The 25,902-nt window shown below is 50.7% G+C and overlaps 1 protein-coding gene across 1 annotated transcript in view; it reads right to left on the bottom strand.

Moving 5' to 3' along the window:
- Positions 1-25,902, bottom strand: part of LOC130311603 (cytochrome P450 2C20-like) — an 88,619-nt gene that overhangs the window by 18,153 nt on the left and 44,564 nt on the right. The window contains exons 5-7 of the mRNA XM_056552498.1: positions 23,672-23,832; positions 20,542-20,715; positions 15,629-15,770 (exon numbers count right to left, since the gene is read on the bottom strand). Of these exons, the coding sequence (XP_056408473.1) occupies positions 15,629-15,770; positions 20,542-20,715; positions 23,672-23,832 (477 nt within the window). The remainder of the gene's footprint in view (positions 1-15,628; positions 15,771-20,541; positions 20,716-23,671; positions 23,833-25,902) is intronic.

The raw sequence follows: 25,902 nt of genomic DNA, 5'->3' as shown, positions 1-25,902 counted from the left end.
CTCAGCGTAACAGTACCCCCCCCCCCCTTGGGTCTCCCCCTCTTTTTGGAACCTGAGAATTTGAGGATAAGATTTTTGTCCAGGATGTTGTCCTCAGGTTCCCATGATCTCTCCTCTGGGCCGCAATTCTCCCAATCCACCCAAATTTTTTTTTTACCTCTGACCATCTTGGATGCCAGGATTTCTTTCACAGAAAAAACGTCAGAGGACCGGGAAACTGGAGTGGGAGAAACAACTTTGGGAGAGAAACGGGGGGAATTCTTCTTTTCCTATCGGCATGTTTTTTCATCCGGGATGAAGCCTGTAAGAGAGAATTTTGAGTCTCTTTCCATATGGTGGAGAGGTCCTGAGTCACCTCATCAACAGCGGGCAGACCAGAGGGCATGGGAGTGGGAAGGGGAGGAAGAGGGTGACGGCCGTACACCACGAAGAATGAGGAGACTCTAATTGTACGAGAATTCGGCCCATGGTAGAAGATCTGCCCAGTCATCCTGGCGGGAGGAAACAAAATGTCGCAAATAATCACCCAGAACCTGATTAATTCTTTCTACTTGCCCATTGGATTGGGGATGATAAGAAGATGAGAAATTTAATTTGATTTTGAGCTGATTACAGAGGGCCCTCCAGAATTTAGACACAAATTGAACGCCTCTATCTGAGACGATATGCGTGGGCAGCCCGTAAAGGCGAAAAATGTGTATAAAAAATTGTTTCGCCAACTGAGGCGCAGAAGGAAGACCTGGAAGAGGGATAAAATGTGCCATCTTGGAGAATCGATCAACGACCACCCAAATAACTGTGTTGCCATGGGATAAAGGTAAGTCAGTAATAAAGTCCATACCAATCTGAGACCATGGTCGTTCAGGAACAGGCAGAGGGTGGAGGAGACCAGCAGGTTTCTGGCGAGGGGTCTTGTCCCGGGCACAGACTGTACAAGCCCGCACAAAATCAACAACATCAGCTTCCAGGGTAGGCCACCAATAAAATCAAGAGATGAGCTGGATGGATTTTTTGATGCCAGCATGGCCTGCGAGGTGTGAGGAGTGTCCCCACTTGAGAATCCTGAGGCGCTGGCGTGGAGAGACGAAGGTCTTCCCTGGAGGAGTTTGTCTGATGGAAGCTGGAGAAGTGGAGATCAGACAGTCCGGAGGAATGATGTGTTGCGGGGAAGCTTCCACTTCAGAGGCATCCGATGAACGAGAGAGGGCATCAGCCCTAATGTTCTTGTCAGCAGGGCGAAAATGAATTTCAAAGTTAAATCGGGCAAAGAACAACGACCACCTAGCCTGGCGAGGGTTCAGCCGTTGGGCAGACTGAAGATAAGAGAGATTTTTGTGATCAGTGTATATAATAACTGGATATTTGGATCCTTCCAGCAGGTGCCTCCATTCCTCAAGCGACAATTTTATGGCCAGTAGTTCTCGATCACCAATGGAGTAGTTTTTCTCCGCCGGAGAGAAGGTCCTAGAAAAGAAACCACAAGTAACAGCATGCCCGGACAATTCGGAGGCGAGAGTACGGAATTGGATGGCGTACTCGCCAACAGAAGAATTACCCTGGACCAGGTTCAGCAGGGCAGTCTCGGCAGAAGAGGCTCGGGCAGGTTCCTCGAAGACACTTCGAATCTCCCTGAAGAAAGAGTGTATAGAGGCAGTGACAGGATCATTGCGGTTCCAGAGCGGTGTGGCCCATGACAGGGCTTTCCCAGACAGAAGGCTGACTACGAAAGCCACCTTTGACCTTTCAGTTGGAAACTGGTCCGACATCATCTCCAAATGCAGGGAACATTGAGAAAGAAAACCACGGCAAAATGAGTCCCCATCAAATTTGTCCGGCAAAGACAATCGGAGGCTGGATGCGGCCATTCGCTGCGGAGGAGGTGCAGGAGCTGGCGGAGGAGATGATTGTTGAAGCTGTGGTAGTAGCTGCTGTCGCATCACGGTCAGTTGAGACAGCTGGTGGCCTTGTTGCGCTATCTGTTGCGACTGCTGGGCGACCACCGTGGTGAGGTCAGCGACAACTGGCAGCGGGACCTCAGCGGGATCCATGGCCGGATCTACTGTCATGATTCGGCTGGCTGGAGGTGGATCCTCTGTGCCAGAGAGGGATTGGCGTGGACCGTGTCGGTGGACCGGTTCTAAGTTGCTACTGGTATTCACAAGAGCCTGCCGCAAAGCGGGATGGTCTTGCAGCAGCGGTAGCAACCAGGTCGTATCCACCGGCAACGGCTCAACCTCTCTGACTGCTGAGATAAGCGCGATATAAGGGAGTAGACAAGAGCAAGGTCGGACGTAGCAGAAGGTCAGGGCAGGCAGCAAGGATCGTAGTCAGGGGTAACGGCAGGAGGTCTGGAACACAGGCTAGGAACACACAAGGAAACGCTTTCACTGGCACAATGGCAACAAGATCCGGCAAGGGAGTGCAGGGGGTATAACTAGGGAAGTGCACAGGTGAAAGTACTGATTAAAACCTCATGCGCCAATCAGTGGCGCACCGGCCCTTTAAATCGCAAGGACCCGGCGCGCGTGCGCCCTAAGGAGCGGGGCCGCGCGTGCCGGGTCAGCACAGACGGGGAACGGGTCTAGTAAGCGAGTCGGGATGCGCATTGCGAGCGGGCGCGTCCCGCATCGCGAATCGCATCCCGGCTGGGAGCATTATCGCAGCGCACCCGGTCGGCAGGTCTGACCGGGGCGCTACGAATAAGAGAACGCTGTGAGCGCTCCGGGGAGGAGCAGGGACCCGGAGCGCTCAGCGTAACAGTGGCCTGTCGCAACAGCAGCAGGCCCCGTACAGTGGGCCCCCTGCACAGCAGCCAGCAGTATCACCTGCTGACTCAGGGGAGGACAGTTACAACAGCTACCAGGGAGGGGCGCTAATGGCCCAGATACGTATGCTGGAATCCCCAGTGTGTCCTCAGAATCTGGTGTTCGGAGATGAGCTGCCAGATGAGGCACCTGGGGGTAAGAAAAAGAAGACCAAGCCAAAGCAGCAAGAAGTGGTGAGTTACATCTACACCCCCCTCCGTGTAAACCCTGAGTCGGCCGCAGGGTCAACTCATTGTGCAAGCCCCGTTACCCAGCCCAGCCCGTGTTCTGTGGTGGACTCGGTGCAAAGGAGCGGGGAGAGTACAGGTACTAAAAGGGCGCAAAACTCCATGCCTGTTTGCAGTAGCAGAGATGGAGTAGAGAAGGCATCGGCCGAAAGGCCAGACAGTGAGGGCGGCCCAGCAGTGGGCATAGAGGCAGACTCCGGGGCTGTAGTTCACTCCCCTGTGGGAGGGGGGGGTGACTCAGTGCCTGAGGTAGTCGCGGTGACTACAGATGTAACAGACGCTCCCAAAAGAAAAGAACAAATCTTATTTTGTATTGGCGCCGCTGATCCCATTGATCAGCGGCGCCCTGATAAGACTGGAGAAATTGCTGATGAGTCGGAGGGCACTAATAAGAACAGGGCTAGGGCCTCCTCTAGACTGGGTAAGCATGCTGCCCGGTCCCTTAAAGGGCCAGCGGAGGTTGTCCCAGCTCTAGTGCCCCGTGATGCCGAGGCAAAACGGACTGAAAATGTATCACCATCATCATTTGCCGGTTTACCTGTTGCTGGTCCAGCCAGTGTGAGTGATGGGGTAAATGGGGTTGGGGGATGTATGACTGGGGAGAGGATGGAGATTGATGTTACTGGGGAAGGTGTTTTTGGGGAGGTGGTGACCATGTTATTGGAGTTGGTGCTAATGTTGTCATTGGGGGTGGTGGGGATGTTGTCATCAGCAGTGGTGTAGGTGCAGGGTCTGGTCCGGTTGCCCCCCCAGTGGTGACAGACCATAGGAGTTATGCCAATGTCACTGCTGGGGATGTAGAATACTTTCCTCGTCTCCTGACTCTAGGAACGGTTTATTGCAGCAACGTCTCCTGGAAGCTCTGAAAAAGGGGGAAAGGTCGATTAATGTAGAGGGTAGAGCAGTTGATCTGTCCTTCTGGATAGAGAGACACGGTCTCTCTGCCTTCCGAGAGGAAAGAGGGGGCGATACCGTGTGGTCCCTCCCAACAGGTAGTAACCGTAGGAATGTAGTCCGTCTTCGGTGGCAGGGCGAAGATATGTGTCCTTCAAGAACGAAAGTGGTTGAGCTCTTGCTAAAGATGGGCTTCAAGGCAGTTGATATCTTTGCCTTGATACATCCCTACAGTATTCCTGAATTCGATATCAGTTTTGTTTGGCCAGAGGGGCTTGAGCTTTTTTGGTCAAATTCTGAATTGGTAAAGAATGAGCCAGGCTGGCGAGACTTTGCCATACAGGCATTGTCTCGTCAAAACGAAATCAAGAGAGTGACCGTTTTGACCCGTAACGAATCACTCTCTTGTGTTGACATCATCACCTGGTTAGGACGGTATGGCGAGGTAATGGGGGTCCCGCAGAAGAACAGGGACGAGTTTGGCATCTGGTCAGGAGCCTGGACGTTTTTGGTAAATCTTAAACGTTCAGGAAATACAGTTACCCATATTCCATCCTCTGCCTTTCTCGGTAGGGATCATATTCAGTTTTTCTACCGGGGTCAGCCGAAGCTCTGTCACAGATGTGGTGACCCCACACACTTCAGTGCAAACTGTACGGTGCAGAAATGTGCCTTGTGTGGGGGTGTAGGCCATCTTGCCGCATCTTGTGCAGAGATTAGGTATCACCTGTGTGGTGACTTAGGTCACCCATTCAGTCGTTGTCCTCGTTCTTTCGCTAATGCAGTCTTGTCCCCAGCGGATGAAGATCACGAGCCGGAATCTGCTGGGGAGGGGACTAGCAGGGGTGGAGGAACTGAGGGGTCAGTGAGGAACAGCAAGAAAAAGACACCAGCCCAACTAAGACGTCTTGATAAACGCCAAAGGGATAGGGTGATGGGGAAAGCCCGGGTTACCGGGACAACCTCTCATTCTGTCCCAGAGGCCAACCTTGCTGCTGAGACCCTGAGGGATGGCGAGCTGAATGAGGAGGTCAGGAGGATCCAGAATGAGGAAGGTGCCATCTCCTCAGATAGCGTGGAGGAGGATGATGGGGGATGGCAGAAGGAGACACGAAAGCGGGGTACAAGTAGAAAAAAAAAAGGGAGATTTAAGATCTTCTCCCACCCTGGTCCAGGTGCCGAAGGAAGGCAAAACTGACTCCCCTCTGGTTGGCCTTTCCAATCGATTCCGACCCCTCAGGGACATCTCCTCCTCTTCTTCGGAAGGGTAGGATGAGGGGGAGGTGGCAGAGGGGCTTCCAGGGGGCGCCGAGTCCTTTTCCCCTGGGGAGGTTATGTCCTCGGGGGAAGGGACTGGCCTGGAATCCGGAGACGAGGAAAGTAAAACGACGTCTGGTGAGATGGACACTTCTATTTCTCTAAAGAGGGTGAAGAGTTCTTCTGATGTGGAGGGTGAGAAGGGGAGTGGGAAAAAGAAAGCTGTTTAACTCAATCACCCTTGATGGCGGCACCCTTTCCGTTGACGCTGGCGTCCATTAATGTCGCCAGCATTAAGTCAGATACGGCTCGATTTGCTGCCTATGATTTTTTTGCCCATATTAATGCTGGTATTTTATTTTTGCAGGAGACCAGGCTAACAGATATGTCATCTATCTACAAGGCTAAAAGAGAGTGGAGGAATGGGCCCTCCTACTGGTCTCTAGGGGCCGAGCCGTATAGCAGAGTGGCGGTCATTTTTACCGCAGCGATAGAATGCCGACGGGTTATCGAGTTAGAAATGGGGAGGTGCCTGATCTTAGATGTCCTCATGAGGGGACAAGAACTTCATCTTATTAACATCTACCACCCACAGTCTAAGTGGGACCGGAAGTGTCTCTTTATGAGGATCAAGCCCTATCTTTTTACAAGTCGGCAGGTGGTCTTTGGAGGGGACTTTAATGCTGTCACGAGGCCCCAAGACAGGGGAGGTGCCAGAGACAAGCTGACTTATGATAGCGTAGCCCTTAATAGCATAGCGAGTGAGGCTCGCCTGGTGGATGTCCACATCCGGCACACCCCAGGCCACGCGGGATTCACCTATCATAGGGGTAGTTGTAGGTCTAGGATAGACAGGTTTTATTTAAAGGAGGAAGCCGTCTCTTCAGCAGTGTCTGTTGTTGAGGGGGAGTTCTCCGATCACTGTTTAATTTTGTTTTCTCTGAATGTCACAGAGACCCCCCGGATGGACAGAGGCTATTGGAAGCTGAATTCGTCTCTCTTGGAAGAAGCAGAGATAAGACAGTCCTTTGAGGATTTTCTTCAGAGCAAGGTACCATTGCTGGGCCTTTGTAGCAGTAAGTCAGAGTGGTGGGAGATCTTCAAGGAAAGGGTTGCGAGATTCTTCCGCCAGCTCTCGAGCCTCAGAAGCCTAAACAGGTACCGCTTGTACCAGGGCCTGAGGAAGAAACTTGAGAACCTTGTCTCGACTGGAGGTAGTCGTGATGATATCTCCAGAGTGAAGTCCTTGCTGATGAAGTGCCAGTACGATAGGCACGCATCTTTGGTTTTTGAGAGGGATTACGGGAAGTACCGCTCGCCCGACCCTTACAGAAACTGCAAGATGTCAGTGAATAGTAAAGTAGTCTCAGGACTGATTGATAATACGGGATCCTTGAAAAGGTCCAGATCAGGGATCCTGGAGGTCGCCAGATCCTTCTACTCGCACCTCTTGGGAAGGAAGGATCTAGATCGAGATAAGGTATCAGCTTTCTTGGCTGAAACCGTCCCTGAACCAGGAGTAGACCCCTCTCTTGACATTTTGACAGAGATGATCCGGGAAGAGGAAGTCAGGATGGCTATTGATGGGCTTGCCCTCAAGAAGTCACCCGGTCCGGATAGCTTAACATCTGAGTTCTATAAGACCTTTAAGGACACTTTGGTTCCCCTCTTGACCGCGGTTTTTAATGAGTGTCTATCCTCGGGCACTCTGCCAAAGTCAATGAGGAGGTCAGCGCTGATCATTGTTACGCCTAGCGCTCCGGGCCCCCGCTCCTCCCCGGAGCGCTCACGGCGTCTTTCTCCCTGCAGCTCCCCGGTCAGTCCCGCTGACCGGGAGCGCTGCTCTGTCATGGCCGTTGGGGATGCGATTCGCACAGCGGGACGCGCCCGCTCGCGAATCGCATCCCAGGTCACTTACCCGTTCCCGTCCCCTGCTGTCATGTGCTGGCGCGCGCGGCTCCGCTCTCTAGGGCGCGCGCGCGCCAGCTCCCTGAGACTTAAAGGGCCAGTGCACCAATGATTGGTGCCTGGCCCAATTAGCTTAATTGGCTCCCACCTGCTCCCTGGCTATATCTGGTCTCCTCCCATGCACTCCCTTGCCGGATCTTGTTGCCCTTGTGCCTAGTGAAAGCGTTTTGTGTGTTTAAAGCCTGTGTACCAGAACTTCTGCTATCTCCCCTGACTACGAACCTTGCCGCCTGCCCCCGACCTTCTGCTACGTCCGACTTTGCTTCTGCCTACTCCCTTGTACCTCGTCTATCTTCAGCAGTCAGAGAGGTGAGCCGTTGCTAGTGGATACGACCTGGTCACTACCGCCGCAGCAAGACCATCCCGCTTTGCGGCGGGCTCTGGTGAAAACCTGTAGTGGCTTAGAACCGGTCCACTAGCGCGGTCCTCGCCATCCCTCTCTGGCACAGAGGATCCACTACCTGCCAGCCGGCATCGTGACAGTAGATCCGGCCATGGATCCCGCTGAAGTTCCTCTGCCAGTTGTCGCTGACCTCCCTACGCTGGTCGCCCAGCAAGCTCGTCAGATCACAAGTCAGTCACAACTACAGCAAGTACAGTCACAGCTACAGCAGCAACAACCATCTCCTCCGCCAGCTCCTGCACCCCTTCCGCAGCGAGTGGCCACTCCTAGCCTCCGCCTGTCCTTGCCGGACAAATTTAATGGGGACTCTAAGTTTTGCCGTGGCTTTCTTTCGCAATGTTCCCTGCACTTGGAGATGATGTCGGACCAGTTTCCTACTGAAAGGTCTAAGGTGGCTTTCGTAGTCAGCCTTCTGTCTGGAAAAGCCCTGTCATGGGCCACACCGCTCTGGGACCGCAATGACCCCGTCACTGCCTCTGTACACTCCTTCTTCTCGGAAATTCGAAGTGTCTTTGAGGAACCTGCCCGAGCCTCTTCTGCTGAGACTGCCCTGCTGAACCTGGTCCAGGGTAATTCCTCCGTTGGCGAGTACGCCATACAATTCCGTACTCTTGCTTCTGAACTATCCTGGAATAATGAGGCTCTCTGCGCGACCTTTAAAAAAGGCCTATCCAGCAACATTAAAGATGTTCTGGCCGCACGAGAGACTCCTGCTAACCTGCATGAACTCATTCATCTAGCCACTCGCATTGACATGCGTTTTTCTGAGAGGCATCAAGAGCTCCGCCAGGAAAAAGACTTAGATCTCTGGACACCTCTCCCACAGTCTCCACTGCAATCTGCGCCTAGGCCTCCCGCCGAGGAGGCCATGCAAGTGGATCGGTCTCGCCTGACCCTGGAAGAGAGGAATCGCCGTAAGGAAGAGAATCTTTGTCTGTACTGTGCCAGTACTGAACATTTTTTGGTGGATTGCCCAATCCGTCCTCCACGTCTGGGAAACGCACGCTCGCACCCAGCTCTCGTGGGTGTGGCGTCTCTTGATGCTAAGTCGGCTTCTCCACGTCTCACGGTGCCTGTTCGGATTTCTACTTCAGCCAGCTCTCCCCTCTCAGCCGTGGCCTGCCTGGACTCTGGAGCTTCTGGGAATTTTATTCGGGAGTCCTTAGTGAATAAATTCCGCATTCCGGTGACCCGTCTTGTCAAGCCACTCCACATTTCCGCGGTCAACGGAGCCAGGTTGGATTGCACCGTGCGTTACCGCACGGAGCCCCTCCTAATGTGCATCGGACCTCATCACGAGGAAATTGTATTTTTTGTCCTTCCTAATTGCACTTCTGAAGTTCTCCTTGGACTACCCTGGCTTCAACACCATTCCCCAACCCTGGATTGGTCCACTGGGGAGATCAAGAGTTGGGGTCCCTCTTGTTCCAAGGACTGCCTTCAACCGGTTCCCAGTACTCCCTGCCGTGACCCTGTGGTTCCTCCTGTATCCGGTCCCCCTAAGGTCATTAAGGACTCTGCCTGCCACAGGAAATGCCTCTCCCCCCCTCCCAGTCCCATCAGGCAAGCCTCTGTGTCCCCTCATGGCCCTCGTCCTGGTGTCACACTGCCCCGTGCCAGGTCTCGCCCTCTGCCCTCTCTCCCCATTCCTACTCCTGCTGTTCTGCCTGCCGTTGAGGAATCCCTCCATCCTTTCCCGGTGTCCTCATCCCAGGGGAGGCAGTTACCGGACAAAGAGAAGGGGAGACCTAAGGGGGGGGGTACTGTTACGCCTAGCGCTCCGGGCCCCCGCTCCTCCCCGGAGCGCTCACGGCGTCTTTCTCCCTGCAGCTCCCCGGTCAGTCCCGCTGACCGGGAGCGCTGCTCTGTCATGGCCGTTGGGGATGCGATTCGCACAGCGGGACGCGCCCGCTCGCGAATCGCATCCCAGGTCACTTTCCCGTTCCCGTCCCCTGCTGTCATGTGCTGGCGCGCGCGGCTCCGCTCTCTAGGGCGCGCGCGCGCCAGCTCCCTGAGACTTAAAGGGCCAGTGCACCAATGATTGGTGCCTGGCCCAATTAGCTTAATTGGCTCCCACCTGCTCCCTGGCTATATCTGGTCTCCTCCCATGCACTCCCTTGCCGGATCTTGTTGCCCTTGTGCCTAGTGAAAGCGTTTTGTGTGTTTAAAGCCTGTGTACCAGAACTTCTGCTATCTCCCCTGACTACGAACCTTGCCGCCTGCCCCCGACCTTCTGCTACGTCCGACTTTGCTTCTGCCTACTCCCTTGTACCTCGTCTATCTTCAGCAGTCAGAGAGGTGAGCCGTTGCTAGTGGATACGACCTGGTCACTACCGCCGCAGCAAGACCATCCCGCTTTGCGGCGGGCTCTGGTGAAAACCTGTAGTGGCTTAGAACCGGTCCACTAGCGCGGTCCTCGCCATCCCTCTCTGGCACAGAGGATCCACTACCTGCCAGCCGGCATCGTGACAATCATCCTGTCAAAGGGTAAAGACCCGTCCCACATTGAGAATTGGCGTCCCATAGCACTTCTCAATGCGGACAGAAAAGTTCTGGCAAAAGTGCTGTTTAACCGGCTGGTGGAGTTTGCACCCCGGCTCCTTTCGGGGGCTCAGCATTGCTCTGTTCCGGGCCGCAGTACATTCAGTGCTGTGCTCAGTGTCCGAGAGGCTGTGGAGCAGGGTAGGGCTGGCCACTGGAAGGGGTACTTGCTGTCCTTGGATCAGGCAAAAGCGTTTGATCGGGTTAACCATGAGTACCTCTGGTCTGTCCTTCTTAGATATGGCCTGCCAGGGGGGTTTGTTGATTGGCTTAAGACCTTGTATGTAGGGGCAGAGAGTTTCCCACTTGTGAATGGTTGGATTGGCCGTTCCTTTGAGGTTGGGTCTGGTGTCCGTCAGGGTTGTCCTTTGAGCCCTTTGCTGTACGTATTTGCAATCGATCCTTTCCTTAGAGGGATTGTGGGCCGTTGGCGGGGGTGAGAATGGACCTGGCGGTGCCGGATTCGGCTCTGAGGGCGGTAGCGTACGCTGATGATGTCACCGTGTTTGTCTCCTCACAAGAGGAGGGCAGATGGGTGATGTCAGAGGTGGACCGCTACTCGGAGGCATCCGGGTCCAAGATCAATCAGGATAAGTGTGAGAGTCTCTGGCTGGGAGGGGGAGATCCTGATTTTGATCTCCCGGACGCCCTTCCAGAGCCCCAGGAATCCGCAAAAGTCCTCGACATCGAATTTGGTCAAGGGGATTACCCCAAACAAAACTGGGACAGCAGGCTTAAGATCGCCGCTCAGAAGGTGGATCAGTGGAAGGGTTGGTCTTTGACCCTCCGGGAAAGGGTTAACCTGATGAAAACTTTCCTGCTCCCTTTGCTGATATATCTGGGCAGTGTATGCATGTTGCCAGAACCTCTTTGGACCCGGGTCTACAGTGTTTTCTTCCAAATGTTATGGGGGAATAGACTGAACCTAGTGAAGAGGGAGGTTACTTACCGTACGAGGAGACTAGGGGGGTTGTGTATGGTCAACCCTGTGGTGTTCCTAGTGAATACCTTTCTTAAGACCAATATAGCAAACCTCTGGTCAGAGAGGGCTCCTCCGTGGGTATCCTCCTGTAGGGGATGGTTTCGACCTTTCTTCCAGGAATGGGAGACAGGAGGGCAAGTGAAGGATCTTCGCACACCACACGGGCATCTCCCGGCTTATGCTACCCCGGTTCTGAAGGTTATTCGTCGGTGGGGTCTGGGGATGTGGGAGATTAGGACTCTCTCGAGGAAATTCCTTGACAAGAGGGTCCTGTCTTCTCATTTCCAGAGGCCATTGGCGCTCAAGGACTGCCCAAGTCGGGATCTGGAGGTGGGTTTAGAGCTTTTGAATTCTATCAGGATCCCCTTGAAGTTTTGGGACTTGACTTGGCGCTGCTTCCATGGGAAACTGTGTGTGAGGGACAATCTGAAGTGCAGGAGCTCTGATGACCGGGGATGTCCCCGCGAAGAGTGTGGAGGCTGTTACGCCTAGCGCTCCGGGTCCCCGCTCCTCCCCGGAGCGCTCACGGCGCCTTTCTCCCTGCAGCTCCCCGGTCAGCGCTGACCGGGAGCGCTGCCCTGTCATGGCCGTTGGGGATGCGATTCGCACAGCGGGACGCGCCCGCTCGCGAATCGCATCCCAGGTCACTTACCCGTTCCCGTCTCCTGCGGTCATGTGCTGGCGCGCGCGGCTCCGCTCTCTAGGGCGCGCGCGCGCCAGCTCCCTGAGACTTAAAGGGCCAGTGCACCAATGATTGGTGCCTGGCCCAATTAGCTTAATTGGTTCCCATCTGTTTCCTGGCTATATCTAGTCTCCTCCCTTGCACTTCCTTGCCGGATCTTGTTGCCCTAGAGCCTAGTGAAAGCGTTTTTGTGTGTTTATACCCTGTGTACCAGAACTTTGCTATCTCCCCTGACTACGAACCTTGCCGCCTGCCCCCGACCTTCTGCTACGTCCGACTTTGCTTCTGCCTACTCCCTTGTACCTCGCCTATCTTCAGCAGCCAGAGAGGTGAGCCGTTGCTAGTGGATACGACCTGGTCACTACCGCCGCAGCAAGACCATCCCGCTTTGCGGCGGGCTCTGGTGAAAACCTGTAGTGTCTTAGAACCGGTCCACTAGCACGGTCCTCGCTATCCCTCTCTGGCACAGAGGATCCACCTCCTGCCAGCCGGCATCGTGACAGTAGATCCGGCCATGGATCCCGCTGAAGTTCCTCTGCCTGTTGTCGCCGACCTCCCCACACTGGTCGCCCAGCAAGCCCGACAGATTGCCCAACAAGATCACCAGCTGTCGTACTTGACCACCATGACTCAGCAACTCCAGTCGCAGCTACAGCAGATTCAGTCTCAGCTACAGCAGCAGCAACCATCTCCTCCGCCAGCTCCTGCACCTCTTCCGCAGCGAGTGGCCACTCCTAGCCTCCGCCTGTCTTTGCCGGACAAATTTAATGGGGACTCTAAGTTTTGCCGTGGCTTTCTTTCCCAATGTTCCCTGCATCTGGAGATGATGTCGGATCAGTTTCCTACTGAAAGGTCTAAGGTGGCTTTCGTAGTCAGCCTTCTGTCTGGAAAAGCCCTGTCATGGGCCACACCGCTCTGGGACCGTGATGACCCCGTCACTGCCTCTGTACACTCCTTCTTCTCGGAAATTCGAAGTGTCTTTGAGGAACCTGCCCGAGCCTCTTCTGCTGAGACTGCCCTGCTGAACCTGGTCCAGGGTAATTCCTCCGTTGGCGAGTACGCCATACAATTCCGTACTCTTGCTTCTGAACTTTCCTGGAATAATGAGGCTCTCTGCGCGACCTTTAAAAAAGGCCTATCCAGCAACATTAAAGATGTTCTGGCCGCACGAGAGACTCCTGCTAGCCTGCATGAACTCATTCATCTAGCCACTCGCATTGACATGCGTTTTTCTGAGAGGCATCAAGAGCTCCGCCAGGAAAAAGACTTAGATCTCTGGCCACCTCTCCCACAGTCTCCACTGCAATCTGCGCCTAGGCCTCCCGCCGAGGAGGCCATGCAAGTGGATCGGTCTCGCCTGACCCTGGAAGAGAGGAATCGCCGTAAGGAAGAGAATCTTTGTTTGTACTGTGCCAGTACTGAACATTTTCTGGTGGATTGCCCAATCCGTCCTCCACGTCTGGGAAACGCACGCTCACACTCAGCTCTCGTGGGTGTGGCGTCTCTTGATGCCAAGTCGGCTTCTCCACGTCTCACGGTACCTGTTCGGATTTCCACTTCAGCCAGCTCTCCCCTCTCAGCCGTGGCCTGTCTGGACTCTGGAGCTTCTGGGAATTTTATTCGGGAGTCCTTTGTGAATAAATTCCATATTCCGGTGACCCGTCTTGTCAAGCCACTCCGCATCTCCGCGGTCAACGGAGCCAGGTTGGACTGTACCATACGTTTCCGCACGGAGCCCCTTCTTATGAGCATCGGATCTCATCACGAGAGGATTGAACTTTTGGTCCTCCCCAATTGCACCTCGGAAATTCTCCTTGGACTTCCCTGGCTTCAACTTCATTCCCCAACCCTGGATTGGTCCACTGGGGAGATCAAGAGTTGGGGGTCCTCTTGTGCCAAGAACTGTCTAAAACCGGTTCCCAGTAACCCTTGCCGTAACTCTGTGGTTCCTCCTGTATCCGGTCCCCCTAAGGTCATTAAGGACTCTGCCTGCCACAGGAAATGCCCCTCCCCCCCTCCCAGGCAAGCTTCTGTGTCCCCTCATGGCCCTCGTCCTGGTGTCACACTGCCCCGTGCCAGGTCTCGCCCTCTGCCCTCTCTCCCCATTCCTACTCCTGCGGTTCTGCCTGCCGTTGAGGAATCCCTCCTTCCTTTCCCGGTGTCCTCATCCCAGGGGAGGCAGTTACCCGATAAAGAGAAGGGGAGACCTAAGGGGGGGGGTACTGTTACGCCTAGCGCTCCGGGTCCCCGCTCCTCCCCGGAGCGCTCACGGCGCCTTTCTCCCTGCAGCTCCCCGGTCAGCGCTGACCGGGAGCGCTGCCCTGTCATGGCCGTTGGGGATGCGATTCGCACAGCGGGACGCGCCCGCTCGCGAATCGCATCCCAGGTCACTTACCCGTTCCCGTCTCCTGCGGTCATGTGCTGGCGCGCGCGGCTCCGCTCTCTAGGGCGCGCGCGCGCCAGCTCCCTGAGACTTAAAGGGCCAGTGCACCAATGATTGGTGCCTGGCCCAATTAGCTTAATTGGTTCCCATCTGTTTCCTGGCTATATCTAGTCTCCTCCCTTGCACTTCCTTGCCGGATCTTGTTGCCCTAGAGCCTAGTGAAAGCGTTTTTGTGTGTTTATACCCTGTGTACCAGAACTTTGCTATCTCCCCTGACTACGAACCTTGCCGCCTGCCCCCGACCTTCTGCTACGTCCGACTTTGCTTCTGCCTACTCCCTTGTACCTCGCCTATCTTCAGCAGCCAGAGAGGTGAGCCGTTGCTAGTGGATACGACCTGGTCACTACCGCCGCAGCAAGACCATCCCGCTTTGCGGCGGGCTCTGGTGAAAACCTGTAGTGTCTTAGAACCGGTCCACTAGCACGGTCCTCGCTATCCCTCTCTGGCACAGAGGATCCACCTCCTGCCAGCCGGCATCGTGACAGAGGCATGCTGGAAAGCATGGAGCATTTTCTGCTTCATTGTCCCTTTAACACAGAGGTTTACACCAGGGTGGGCGCTTCCATTGGTTGGCCTCGGCTGGCCAGTCTCTCTATGCGGAATGGGCCGATGGGGCATTCAGAAACCTTGGAGGCTGGGACCGGTGCACTTTATTCCTAGTCAGCTCAGTGGTCAGGTATTACACGTGGAACGCACGGTGTTTAGTGTCGACGCAGCGTAAAATCCTCCCTGTGGGTGAGGTGGTTAGGAACATTCTTGGTGACCTGGTGAAGGTGGGTTCTCTGGAGTACGAGGGGCTGGGTGCTGGCAGGGCCTCTCGTCTGTGGAGGGGCTCTGCCTTTAAAGTGCCTTAGCCTGTTGTCTCCCCCTGGTGGTGGGCTGATGCTGGCACATTAGTCTTTTTGTTTTGTGCTGTAGATATATGGTGATATAGGGCTTGCAGGCACTGAACTTGAGCTTTAGGGGTTTGTGTGATTGAAAAGCCTTATTGTTGTTTGGTTTGTATAGTTTGTATTATTTTGTATATATTTGTTTTGTTTGTACATTTATGTATATATGTATATATATTGTATTTTTTTCTAGGGGTTGTGTTGTGTTGGGGTTTAGTGTTAGGTTGGGTGGTGGGTAGATGGGGGAGGGGGGATTCTGTGTGGGACTTTTTATTTAAAAAAAAAAAATCCTGGACTGGTTCATGGACGTCTGTTATCATGTACTGGGGGCATAGGATGCGGGACCAGCTCAGGGACAAAAAATAAATAAAATAAATAAAGCTCTGGAGTATAATACAGGATATAACTCAGGATCAGTACAGGATAAGTAATGTAATGTATGTACACAGTGACCTCACCAGCAGAATAGTGAGTGCAGCTAGGGGGTATAATACAGGATATAGCTCGGTTTCATACCTTGCACATCTGGATAATGGGCCATTAGCATCAGGCAGAATTTTAGGGTGGATGCTGTTGTCTCAGTTCCCGCTGCTAAGAGTCCCACAACCATCATGAGGAGACTGGTGTCACAGAAATCTGGATCCATCTCGTGTTCCACCTGAGGACGCACAGAACCTGCCATTAAGATTGTGACTATTGTTCTGGACATGGCTTAGAGGGCCCATAGTGATCACATGACTGTACGGTTCCTTGTATATAGATAATTCTTTCAGGAATGGAAGTCACCAGGGAAAGGCCAAGTAGACACTGAACAAGAAGAAAGTGCAGCTCTGAAGTACAGGGTGCGCCATTTCTATGGATACACCTTAATAAAATGGGAATGGTTGGTGATATTAACTTCCTGTTTGTGGCACATTAGTATATGTGAGGGGGGAAACTTTTCAAGATGGGTGGTGACCATGGTGGCCATTTTAAAGTCAGCCATTTTGAAACCAACTTTTCTTTTTTCAATAGGAAGAGGGTCATGTGACACATCAAACCTATTGGGAATTTCACAAGAAAAACAATGATGTGCTTGGTTTTAGCATTACTTTATTCTTTCCTGAGTTATTTACAAGTTTCTCTTTGTTTACAGCCATTGGCATGTCGCCAAGGTTAACACGTGAGGAGCGGATAGAAATTGTGTTGCTGTCTGGTGAACCCAGTAACCGGGTTAGTGCTGCAGATTTCAAAGCAAGACACCCTGCGAGACCACCCATCTCCCATTCTACAGTTAGCAAACTGCTTGCTAAGTTTCGTGAAAGTGGTTCAGTGTTGGATTTGCCAAAATATGGCCGCATGAAATCTGTCACTATTGAAGAAACATCAGTGGCTGTCCTAGCTTCATTCAGCAAGAGCCCACAGCGTAGCACTCGCCGCATGTCACCGGAGAGTGGCATTAGTCCAACATCCCTTCGGCGGATATTAGCTACTCACAAATGGCACAAACTCCAGTTACTGCAGCATCTCAATGAGGATGACCCTGAATTTGAGGAATGGGCAAAACAAAAATTGGAACAGGACCCTCAGTTTACGCAGAAGATTTTGTTCAGTGATGAGGAAACTTTTATGTGAATGGGGAAGTTAACAAACAAAACCACCGCTATTGGTCTGACACTAACCCACATTGGATAGATCCCTCCAAGACTGTTGGAACACAAAAATTGATGGTATGGTGTGTTATATGGGGTACAAAGATAGTGGGGCCATTCTTCATCAATGGAAACCTCAAGGCCACTGGATATGTGAAATTGCTTTATGCACTGAGGCTGGAACATTCCCTGAGTTTTTCCAGCAAGATGTTGACCACCACATTATGGGTGTCAGGTCCGAGCATTCCTAGATGAACAGTTTCCTGGAAAGTGGATTGGTCGTCGTGGGCCAGTTGAATGGCCCCCAAGGTCTCCCGATCTGACCCCCTTAGACTTTTATCTTTGGGGTCATCTGAAGGTAATTGTCTATGCTGTGAAGATACGAGATGTGCAGCACCTGAAACTACTGACACCGGAAGCCTGTGCTAGCATTTCTCCTGCGGTGTATATAGTAGTATATAGCAGTGTATACTGATACTGGAAGCCTGTGCTAGCATTTCTCCTGCGGTGTATATAGTAGTATATAGCAGTGTATACTGATACTGGAAGCCTGTGCTAGCATTTCTCCTGCGGTGTATATAGTAGTATATACGGATACTGGAAGCCTGTGCTAGCATTTCTCCTGCGATGTATATAGTAGTATATAGCAGTGTATACGGATACTGGAAGCCTGTGCTAGCATTTCTCCCGCGGTGTATATAGTAGTATATAGCAGTGTATACGGATACTGGAAGCCTGTGCTAGCATTTCTCCTGCGGTGTATATAGTAGTATATAGCAGTGTATACGGATACTGGAAGCCTGTGCTTGCATTTCTCCTGCGGTGTATATAGTAGTATATAGCAGTGTAGAAGGATACTGGAAGCCTGTGCTAGCATTTCTCCTGCGGTGTATATAGTAGTATATAGCAGTGTATACAGATACTGGAAGCCTGTGCTAGCATTTCTCCTGCGGTGTATATAGTAGTATATAGCAGTGTATACGGATACTGGAAGCCTGTGCTAACATTTCTCCTGAGGTGTATATAGTAGTATATAGAGAAGAGGGTTGCATTGACAATCCAACACAATGGGCAGCACATTGAACACATTTTATAAATGATCAGAAACTTGTAAATAACTCATGAAAGAATAAAGTTACGTTAAAATCAAGCACATCATTGATTTTCTTGTGAAATTCCCAATAGGTTTGATGTGTCACATGACCCTCTTCCTATTGAAAAAACAAAAGTTGGATTCAAAATGGGCGACTTCAAAATGGCCGCCATGGTCACCACCCATCTTGAAAAGTTTCCCCCCTCACATATGTCTTTTCCCTGCAGACCCTATGATGACTCTTCTCTGCAGACCCTATGATGACTCTTCTCTGCGGACCCTATGATGACTCTTCTCTGCGGTACCTATGAGGACTCTTCTCTGCGGTACCTATGAGGACTCTTCTATGCAGACCCTATGATGACTCTTCTCTGCAGACCCTATGATGACTCTTCTCTGCAGACCCTATGATGACTCTTCTCTGCAGACCCTATGATGACTCTTCTCTGCGGATCCAATGAGGACTCTTCTCTGCGGTTCCTATGAGGACTCTTCTCTGCAGACCCTATGATGGCTCTTCTCTGCAGACCCTATGATGGCTCTTCTCTGCAGACCCTATGATGACTCTTCTTTGCGGTTCCTATGAGGACTCTTCACTGCGGTTCCTATGAGGACTCTTCTCTGCAGACCCTATGATGACTCTTCTCTGCAGACCCTATGATGGCTCTTCTCTGCAGACCCTATGATGACTCTTCTCTGCAGACCCTATGATGACTCTTCTCTGCGGACCCTATGATGACTCTTCTCTGCGGACCCTATGATGACTCTTCTCTGCAGACCCTATGATGACTCTTCTCTGCAGACCCTATGATGACTCTTCTTTGCGGACCCTATGATGACTCTTCTCTGCAGACCCTATGATGACTCTTCTCTGTGGACCCTATGATGACTCTTCTCTGCAGACCCTATGATGACTCTTCTCTGCGGACCCTATGAGGACTCTTCTCTGCAGACCCTATGATGACTCTTCTCTGCGGTTCCTATGATGGCTCTTCTCTGCAGACCCTATGATGACTCTTCTCTGCGGTTCCTATGAGGACTCTTTTCTGCAGACCCTATGATGGCTCTTCTCTGCAGACCCTATGATGACTCTTCTCTATGGTTCCTATGAGGACTCTTCTCTGCAGACCCTATGATGACTCTTCTCTGCGGACCCTATGATGGCTCTTCTCTGCGGAGTCCAAAAAAGTATAGGTAAAGGTTCAGCTCACCATAAGCAGCATGCAGACCCAGATCACAATGAACTCAGCACACCTTCCAGCGGAAGCCACGGAATGAGCAAGGGCCGTGTTCCCAGGTACAAAGGATGAAGCAAAAATGAGGAAAATCCGGCTCCCAGGACTGGATAAAAATAGTAGCTTTAATGAATCATATTAAAATCTAAAGTAGAAAAAAAAGGAATGGGGTAAAAGCACAAACGAAACGCACCAACGCGTTTCGACTTGTTAACAAGTCTTAATCATGGTCCATGATTAAGACTTGTTAACAAGTCGAAACGCGTTGGTGCGTTTCGTTTGTGCTTTTACCCCATTCCTTTTTTTTCTACTTTGGATTTTAATATGATTCATTAAAGCTACTATTTTTATCCAGTCCTGGGAGCCGGATTTTCCTCATTTTTGCTTCATTCTTCTCTGCGGACCCTATGATGACTCTTCTCTGCGGACCCTATGATGACTCTTCTCTGCAGACCCTATGATGACTCTTCTCTGCAGACACTATGTTGGCTTTTCCCTGCGGACCCTATGATGACTCTTCCCTGCAGACCCTATGTTGTCTCTTCTCTGCGGACCCTATGATGACTCTTCTCTGCAGACCCTATGATGACTTCTTTGCGGACCCTATAATGACTCTTCTCTGCGGACCCTATGATGACTCTTCTCTGCAGACCCTATGATGACTCTTCTCTGCGGACCCTATGATGGCTCTTCTCTGCAGACCCTATGATGACTCTTCTTTGCGGACCCTATGATGACTCTTCTCTATGGTTCCTATGAGTACTCTTCTCTGCAGAGCCTATGATGACTCTTCTCTGCGGAACCTATGATGGCTCTTCTCTGCGGACCCTATGATGACTCTTCTCTGCAGACCCTATGATGACTCTTCTCTGCAGACCCTATGATGACTCTTCTCTGCAGACCCTATGATGACTCTTCCCTGCGGACTTTATGATGACTATTCTCTGCGGACCCTATGATGACTCTTCTCTGCGGACCCTATGAGTACTCTTCTCTGCAGACCCTATGATGACTCTTCTCTGCGGACCCTATGATGACTCTTCTCTGCAGATCCTATGATGGCTCTTCTCTGCGGTTCCTATGAGGACTCTTCACTGCGGTTCCTATGAGGACTCTTCTCTGCAGACCCTATGATGACTCTTCTCTGCAGACCCTATGATGGCTCTTCTCTGCAGACCCTATGATGACTCTTCCCTGCGGACTTTATGATGGCTCTTCTCTGCAGACCCTATGATGACTCTTCCCTGCTGACTTTATGATGACTCTTCTCTGCAGACCCTATGATGACTCTTCTCTGCAGACCCTATGATGACTCTTCCCTGCGGACTTTATGATGACTCTTCTCTGCAGACCCTATGATGACTCTTCCCTGCGGACTTTATGATGACTCTTCTCTGCAGACCCTATGATGACTCTTCCCTGCGGACTTTTTGATGACTCTTCTCTGCAGACCCCCATGAATCCTGTTACCTCCTTTATCTTCAGCAGGAAATAGTCTATGAAATCCCGCGGTGACTCTGGATTGAAGGTTTCTTTGTGATGTTTCATATACTTTGTCACAAACGCCTGGAGGTAATCACTTTCTTTAAAGGCTTTATTCCTGATGAACGGAATCTTCAGAAGAATTGGGACAACATTGCAGAGCTGTGGAGAGGAAGAAATGATGAACATGAGGAAGAGATAAGGCAGGGAGGGGATAGAGAGGACTGTGCAGCTGTATCTTTATGACCACACAGTTCTCTCTATGATCATAGAGATGAGTGCAGGGAGGGTATAGAGAGGACTGTGCAGCTGTAACTGTATGACCACACAGTCCTCTCTATGATCATAGAGATGAGTGCAGGGAGGGGATAGAGAGGACTGTGCAGCTGTATCTGTATGACCACACAATTCCCTCTATGATCATAGAGATGAGTGCAGGGAGGGGATAGAGAGGACTGTGCAGCTGTATCTGTATGACCACACAGTTCTCTCTATGATCATAGAGATGAGTGCAGGGAGGGGATAGAGAGGACTGTGCAGCTGTAACTGTATGACCACACATGTTCTTTCTATAATCATAGAGATGAGTGCAAGGAGGGGATATAGAGGACTGTGCAGCTATGTCTTTATGACCACACAGTTCTCTCTATGATCATAGAGATGAATGCAGGGAGGGGATAGAGAGGACTGTGCAGCTGTAACTGTAAGACCACACATGTTCTCTCTATGATCATAGAGATGAGTGCAGGGAGGGGATAGAGAGGACTGTGCAGCTGTAACTGTATGACCACACATGTTCTCTCTATGATCATAGAGATGAGTGCAAGGAGGGGATATAGAGGACTGTGCAGCTATGTCTTTATGACCACACAGTTCTCTCTATGATCATAGAGATGAGTGCAGGGAGGGGATAGAGAGGACTGTGCAGCTGTAACTGTATGACCACACATGTTCTTTCTATGATCATAGAGATGAGTGCAAGGAGGGGATATAGAGGACTGTGCAGCTATGTCTTTATGACCACACAGTTCTCTCTATGATCATAGAGATGAATGCAGGGAGGGGATAGAGAGGACTGTGCAGCTGTAACTGTATGATCACACATGTTCTCTCTATGATCATAGAGATGAGCGCAGGGAGGGGATAGAGAGGACTGTGCAGCTGTATCTTTATGACCACACAGTTCTCTCTATGATCATAGACATGAGCGCAGGGAGGGAATAGAGAGGACTGTGCAGCTGTATCTTTATGACCACACAATTCCCTCTATGATCATAGAGATGAGTGCAGGGAGGGGATAGAGAGGACTGTGCAGCTGTATCTGTATGACCACACAGTTCTCTCTATGATCATAGAGATGAGTGCAGGGAGGGGATAGAGAGGACTGTGCAGCTGTAACTGTATGACCACACATGTTCTTTCTATGATCATAGAGATGAGTGCAAGGAGGGGATATAGAGGACTGTGCAGCTATGTCTTTATGACCACACAGTTCTCTCTATGATCATAGAGATGAATGCAGGGAGGGGATAGAGAGGACTGTGCAGCTGTAACTGTATGACCACACATGTTCTCTCTATGATCATAGAGATGAGCGCAGGGAGGGGATAGAGAGGACTGTGCAGCTGTATCTTTATGACCACACAGTTCTCTCTATGATCATAGACATGAGCGCAGGGAGGGAATAGAGAGGACTGTGCAGCTGTATCTTTATGACCACATATGTTCTCTCTATGATCATAGAGATGAGCCCAGGGAGGGGATAGAGAGGACTGTGCAGCTGTATCTTTATGACCACACAGTTCTCTCTATGATCATAGAGATGAGTGCAGGGAGGGGATAGAGAGGACTGTGCAGCTGTATCTTTATGACCACACATGTTCTCTCTATGATCATAGAGATGAGCGCAGGGAGGGGATAGAGAGGACTGTGCAGCTGTATCTTTATGACCACACAGTTCTCTTTATGATCATAGAGATGAGTGCAGGGAGGGTATAGAGAGGACTGTGCAGCTGTAACTGTATGACCACACAGTCCTCTCTATGATCATAGAGATGAATGCAGGGAGGGGATAGAGAGGACTGTGCAGCTGTATCTGTATGACCACACAGTTCTCTCTATGATCATAGAGATGAGTGCAGGGAGGGGACAGAGAGGACTGTGCAGCTGTATCTGTATGACCACACAGTTCTCTCTATGATCATAGAGATGAGTGCAGGGAGGGGATAGAGAGGACTGTGCAGCTGTAACTGTATGACCAAACATGTTCTCTCTATGATCATAGAGATGAGTGCAGGGAGGGGATAGAGAGGACTGTGCAGCTGTAACTGTATGACCAAACATGTTCTCTCTATGATCATAGAGATGAGTGGAGGGAGGGGATAGAGAGGACTGTGCAGCTGTAACTGTATGACCAAACATGTTCTCTCTATGTCCGGACATGCTGGGAGTGGTAGTTTTGCAACATCTGGAGGTCAGCAGGTTGAAGACCACTGCTTTATGCCGATGCCAAGCTGACGTGTGGTGTAGTGAAATATAATGACATCTTACACCGCAATCACATTACATCAATGTGTAATACTACAGATCACTGTTAAAGGGGAACTCCGGTGGAAACAACTAGAAAACAAATGTTTTCAAATCAACTGGTTCCAGAAAGTGAAACAGATTTGTAATTTACTTCTATTAAAAACTATTTATCCTTCCAGTAGTTATTAGCTGCTATATAAAACAGAGAAATGTGTGAATTTCTTTTCTGTCTGACCACAGTGCTCTCTGCTGACACCTCTGTACGTGTCAGGAACTGTCCAGATTAGAAGCAAATCCCCATAGAAAACCTCTCCTGCTCTGGACAGTTCCTGACACGGACAGAGGTGTCAGCAGAGAGCACTGTGGTCAGGATGAAAAGAACTTCACACATTTCTCTGTAGTATACAGCAGCTAATAAGTACTGGAAGGATTAACATTTTTAAATAGAAGTAATTTACAAATCTGTTTAACTTTCTGGCACCAGTTGATTTAAAAACAAAAACATTTCCCCACTGGGGTACCCCTTTAACTATGCAGGAGCCTGATGTGAGGAAATGGCATGAATGCCCCATAATACGCTGATAGGCACCGTGCTTAGTGGAGATGTTATCCCTCGGATATGTCTGGATGTGGACAGGAGAAGTTCCTGCAGCTTCTTGTCCTGGTAATCAAAGTGCTCCCCGAACAGCACCGAACTGACGATGTTCCCTACAGCACTGGCCATGAACATGGAAGGCTCGAAAGGTTTCCCTGCAGTGAGAGAGAAAGAGAGAATGTTATATTGTGATCTCCAGGCTCCAAGTCACCATCAGTCTCTGCTGCAAATCAAATGATGTTACTCAGCGAGCTTTCTAGACTACAGCGGTCTCTTTATCAGGTGTAGTACAGCATACAGCGAGCTTTCTAGACTACAGCGGTCTCTTTATCAGGTGTGGTACAACATACAGCGAGCTTTCTAGACTACAGCGGTCTCTTTATCAGGTGTAGTACAACATACAGCGAGCTTTCTAGACTACAGCGGTCTCTTTATCAGGTGTAGTACAGCATACAGCGAGCTTTCTAGACTACAGCGGTCTCTTTATCAGGTGTGGTACAACATACAGCGAGCTTTCTAGACTACTGCGGTCTCTTTATCAGGTGTAGTACAACATACAGCGAGCTTTCTAGACTACTGCTGTCTCTTTATCAGGCGTAGTACAACATACAGCGAGCTTTCTAGACTACTGCGGTCTCTTTATCAGGTGTAGTACAACATACAGCGAGCTTTCTAGACTACTGCGGTCTCTTTATCAGGTGTAGTACAACATACAGCGAGCTTTCTAGACTACTGCGGTCTCTTTATCAGGTGTAGTACAGCATACAGCGAGCTTTCTAGACTACTGCGGTCTCTTTATCAGGTGTAGTACAACATACAGCGAGCTTTCTAGACTACAGCGGTCTCTTTATCAGGTGTAGTACAACATACAGCGAGCTTTCTAGACTACTGCGGTCTCTTTATCAGGCGTAGTACAACATACAGCGAGCTTTCTAGACTACTGCGGTCTCTTTATCAGGCGTGGTACAACATACAGCGAGCTTTCTAGACTACAGCGGTCTCTTTATCAGGTGTAGTACAACATACAGCGAGCTTTCTAGACTACTGCTGTCTCTTTATCAGGTGTAGTACAACATACAGCGAGCTTTCTAGACTACAGCGGTCTCTTTATCAGGTGTAGTACAACATACAGCGAGCTTTCTAGACTACAGCGGTCTCTTTATCAGGTGTAGTACAACATACAGCGAGCTTTCTAGACTACAGCGGTCTCTTTATCAGGTGCAGTACAACATACAGCGAGCTTTCTAGACTACAGCGGTCTCTTTATCAGGCGTGGTGCAACATACAGTGAGCTTTCTAGACTACAGCGGTCTCTTTATAAGGTGTAGTACAACATACAGCGAGCTTTCTAGACTACTGCGGTCTCTTTATCAGGTGTAGTACAACATACAGCGAGCTTTCTAGACTACTGCGGTCTCTTTATAAGGTGTAGTACAACATACAGCGAGCTTTCTAGACTACTGCGGTCTCTTTATCAGGCGTAGTACAACATACAGCGAGCTTTCTAGACTACAGCGGTCTCTTTATCAGGCGTAGTACAACATACAGCGAGCTTTCTAGACTACAGCGGTCTCTTTATAAGGTGTAGTACAACATACAGCGAGCTTTCTAGACTACAGCGGTCTCTTTATCAGGTGTGGTGCAACATACAGTGAGCTTTCTAGACTACAGCGGTCTCTTTATCAGGTGTAGTACAACATACAGCGAGCTTTCTAGACTACAGCGGTCTCTTTATCAGGCGTAGTACAACATACAGCGAGCTTTCTAGACTACAGCGGTCTCTTTATCAGGTGTAGTACAACATACAGCGAGCTTTCTAGACTACTGCGGTCTCTTTATCAGGTGTAGTACAACATACAGCGAGCTTTCTAGACTACAGCGGTCTCTTTATCAGGTGTAGTACAACATACAGCGAGCTTTCTAGACTACAGCGGTCTCTTTATCAGGTGTAGTACAACATACAGCGAGCTTTCTAGACTACAGCGGTCTCTTTATCAGGTGTAGTACAACATACAGCGAGCTTTCTAGACTACAGCGGTCTCTTTATCAGGTGTAGTACAACATACAGCGAGCTTTCTAGACTACAGCGGTCTCTTTATCAGGCGTGGTGCAACATACAGTGAGCTTTCTAGACTACAGCGGTCTCTTTATCAGGTGTAGTACAACATACAGTGAGCTTTCTAGACTACAGCGGTCTCTTTATCAGGTGTAGTACAACATACAGC

Source organism: Hyla sarda, unplaced genomic scaffold (genome assembly GCF_029499605.1).
Source record: "Hyla sarda isolate aHylSar1 unplaced genomic scaffold, aHylSar1.hap1 scaffold_165, whole genome shotgun sequence".
NCBI classification, from domain to species: domain Eukaryota; kingdom Metazoa; phylum Chordata; class Amphibia; order Anura; family Hylidae; genus Hyla; species Hyla sarda.
Note: the sequence above shows the minus strand (reverse complement) of the source record. Positions and strands in the feature narration are given on the sequence as shown.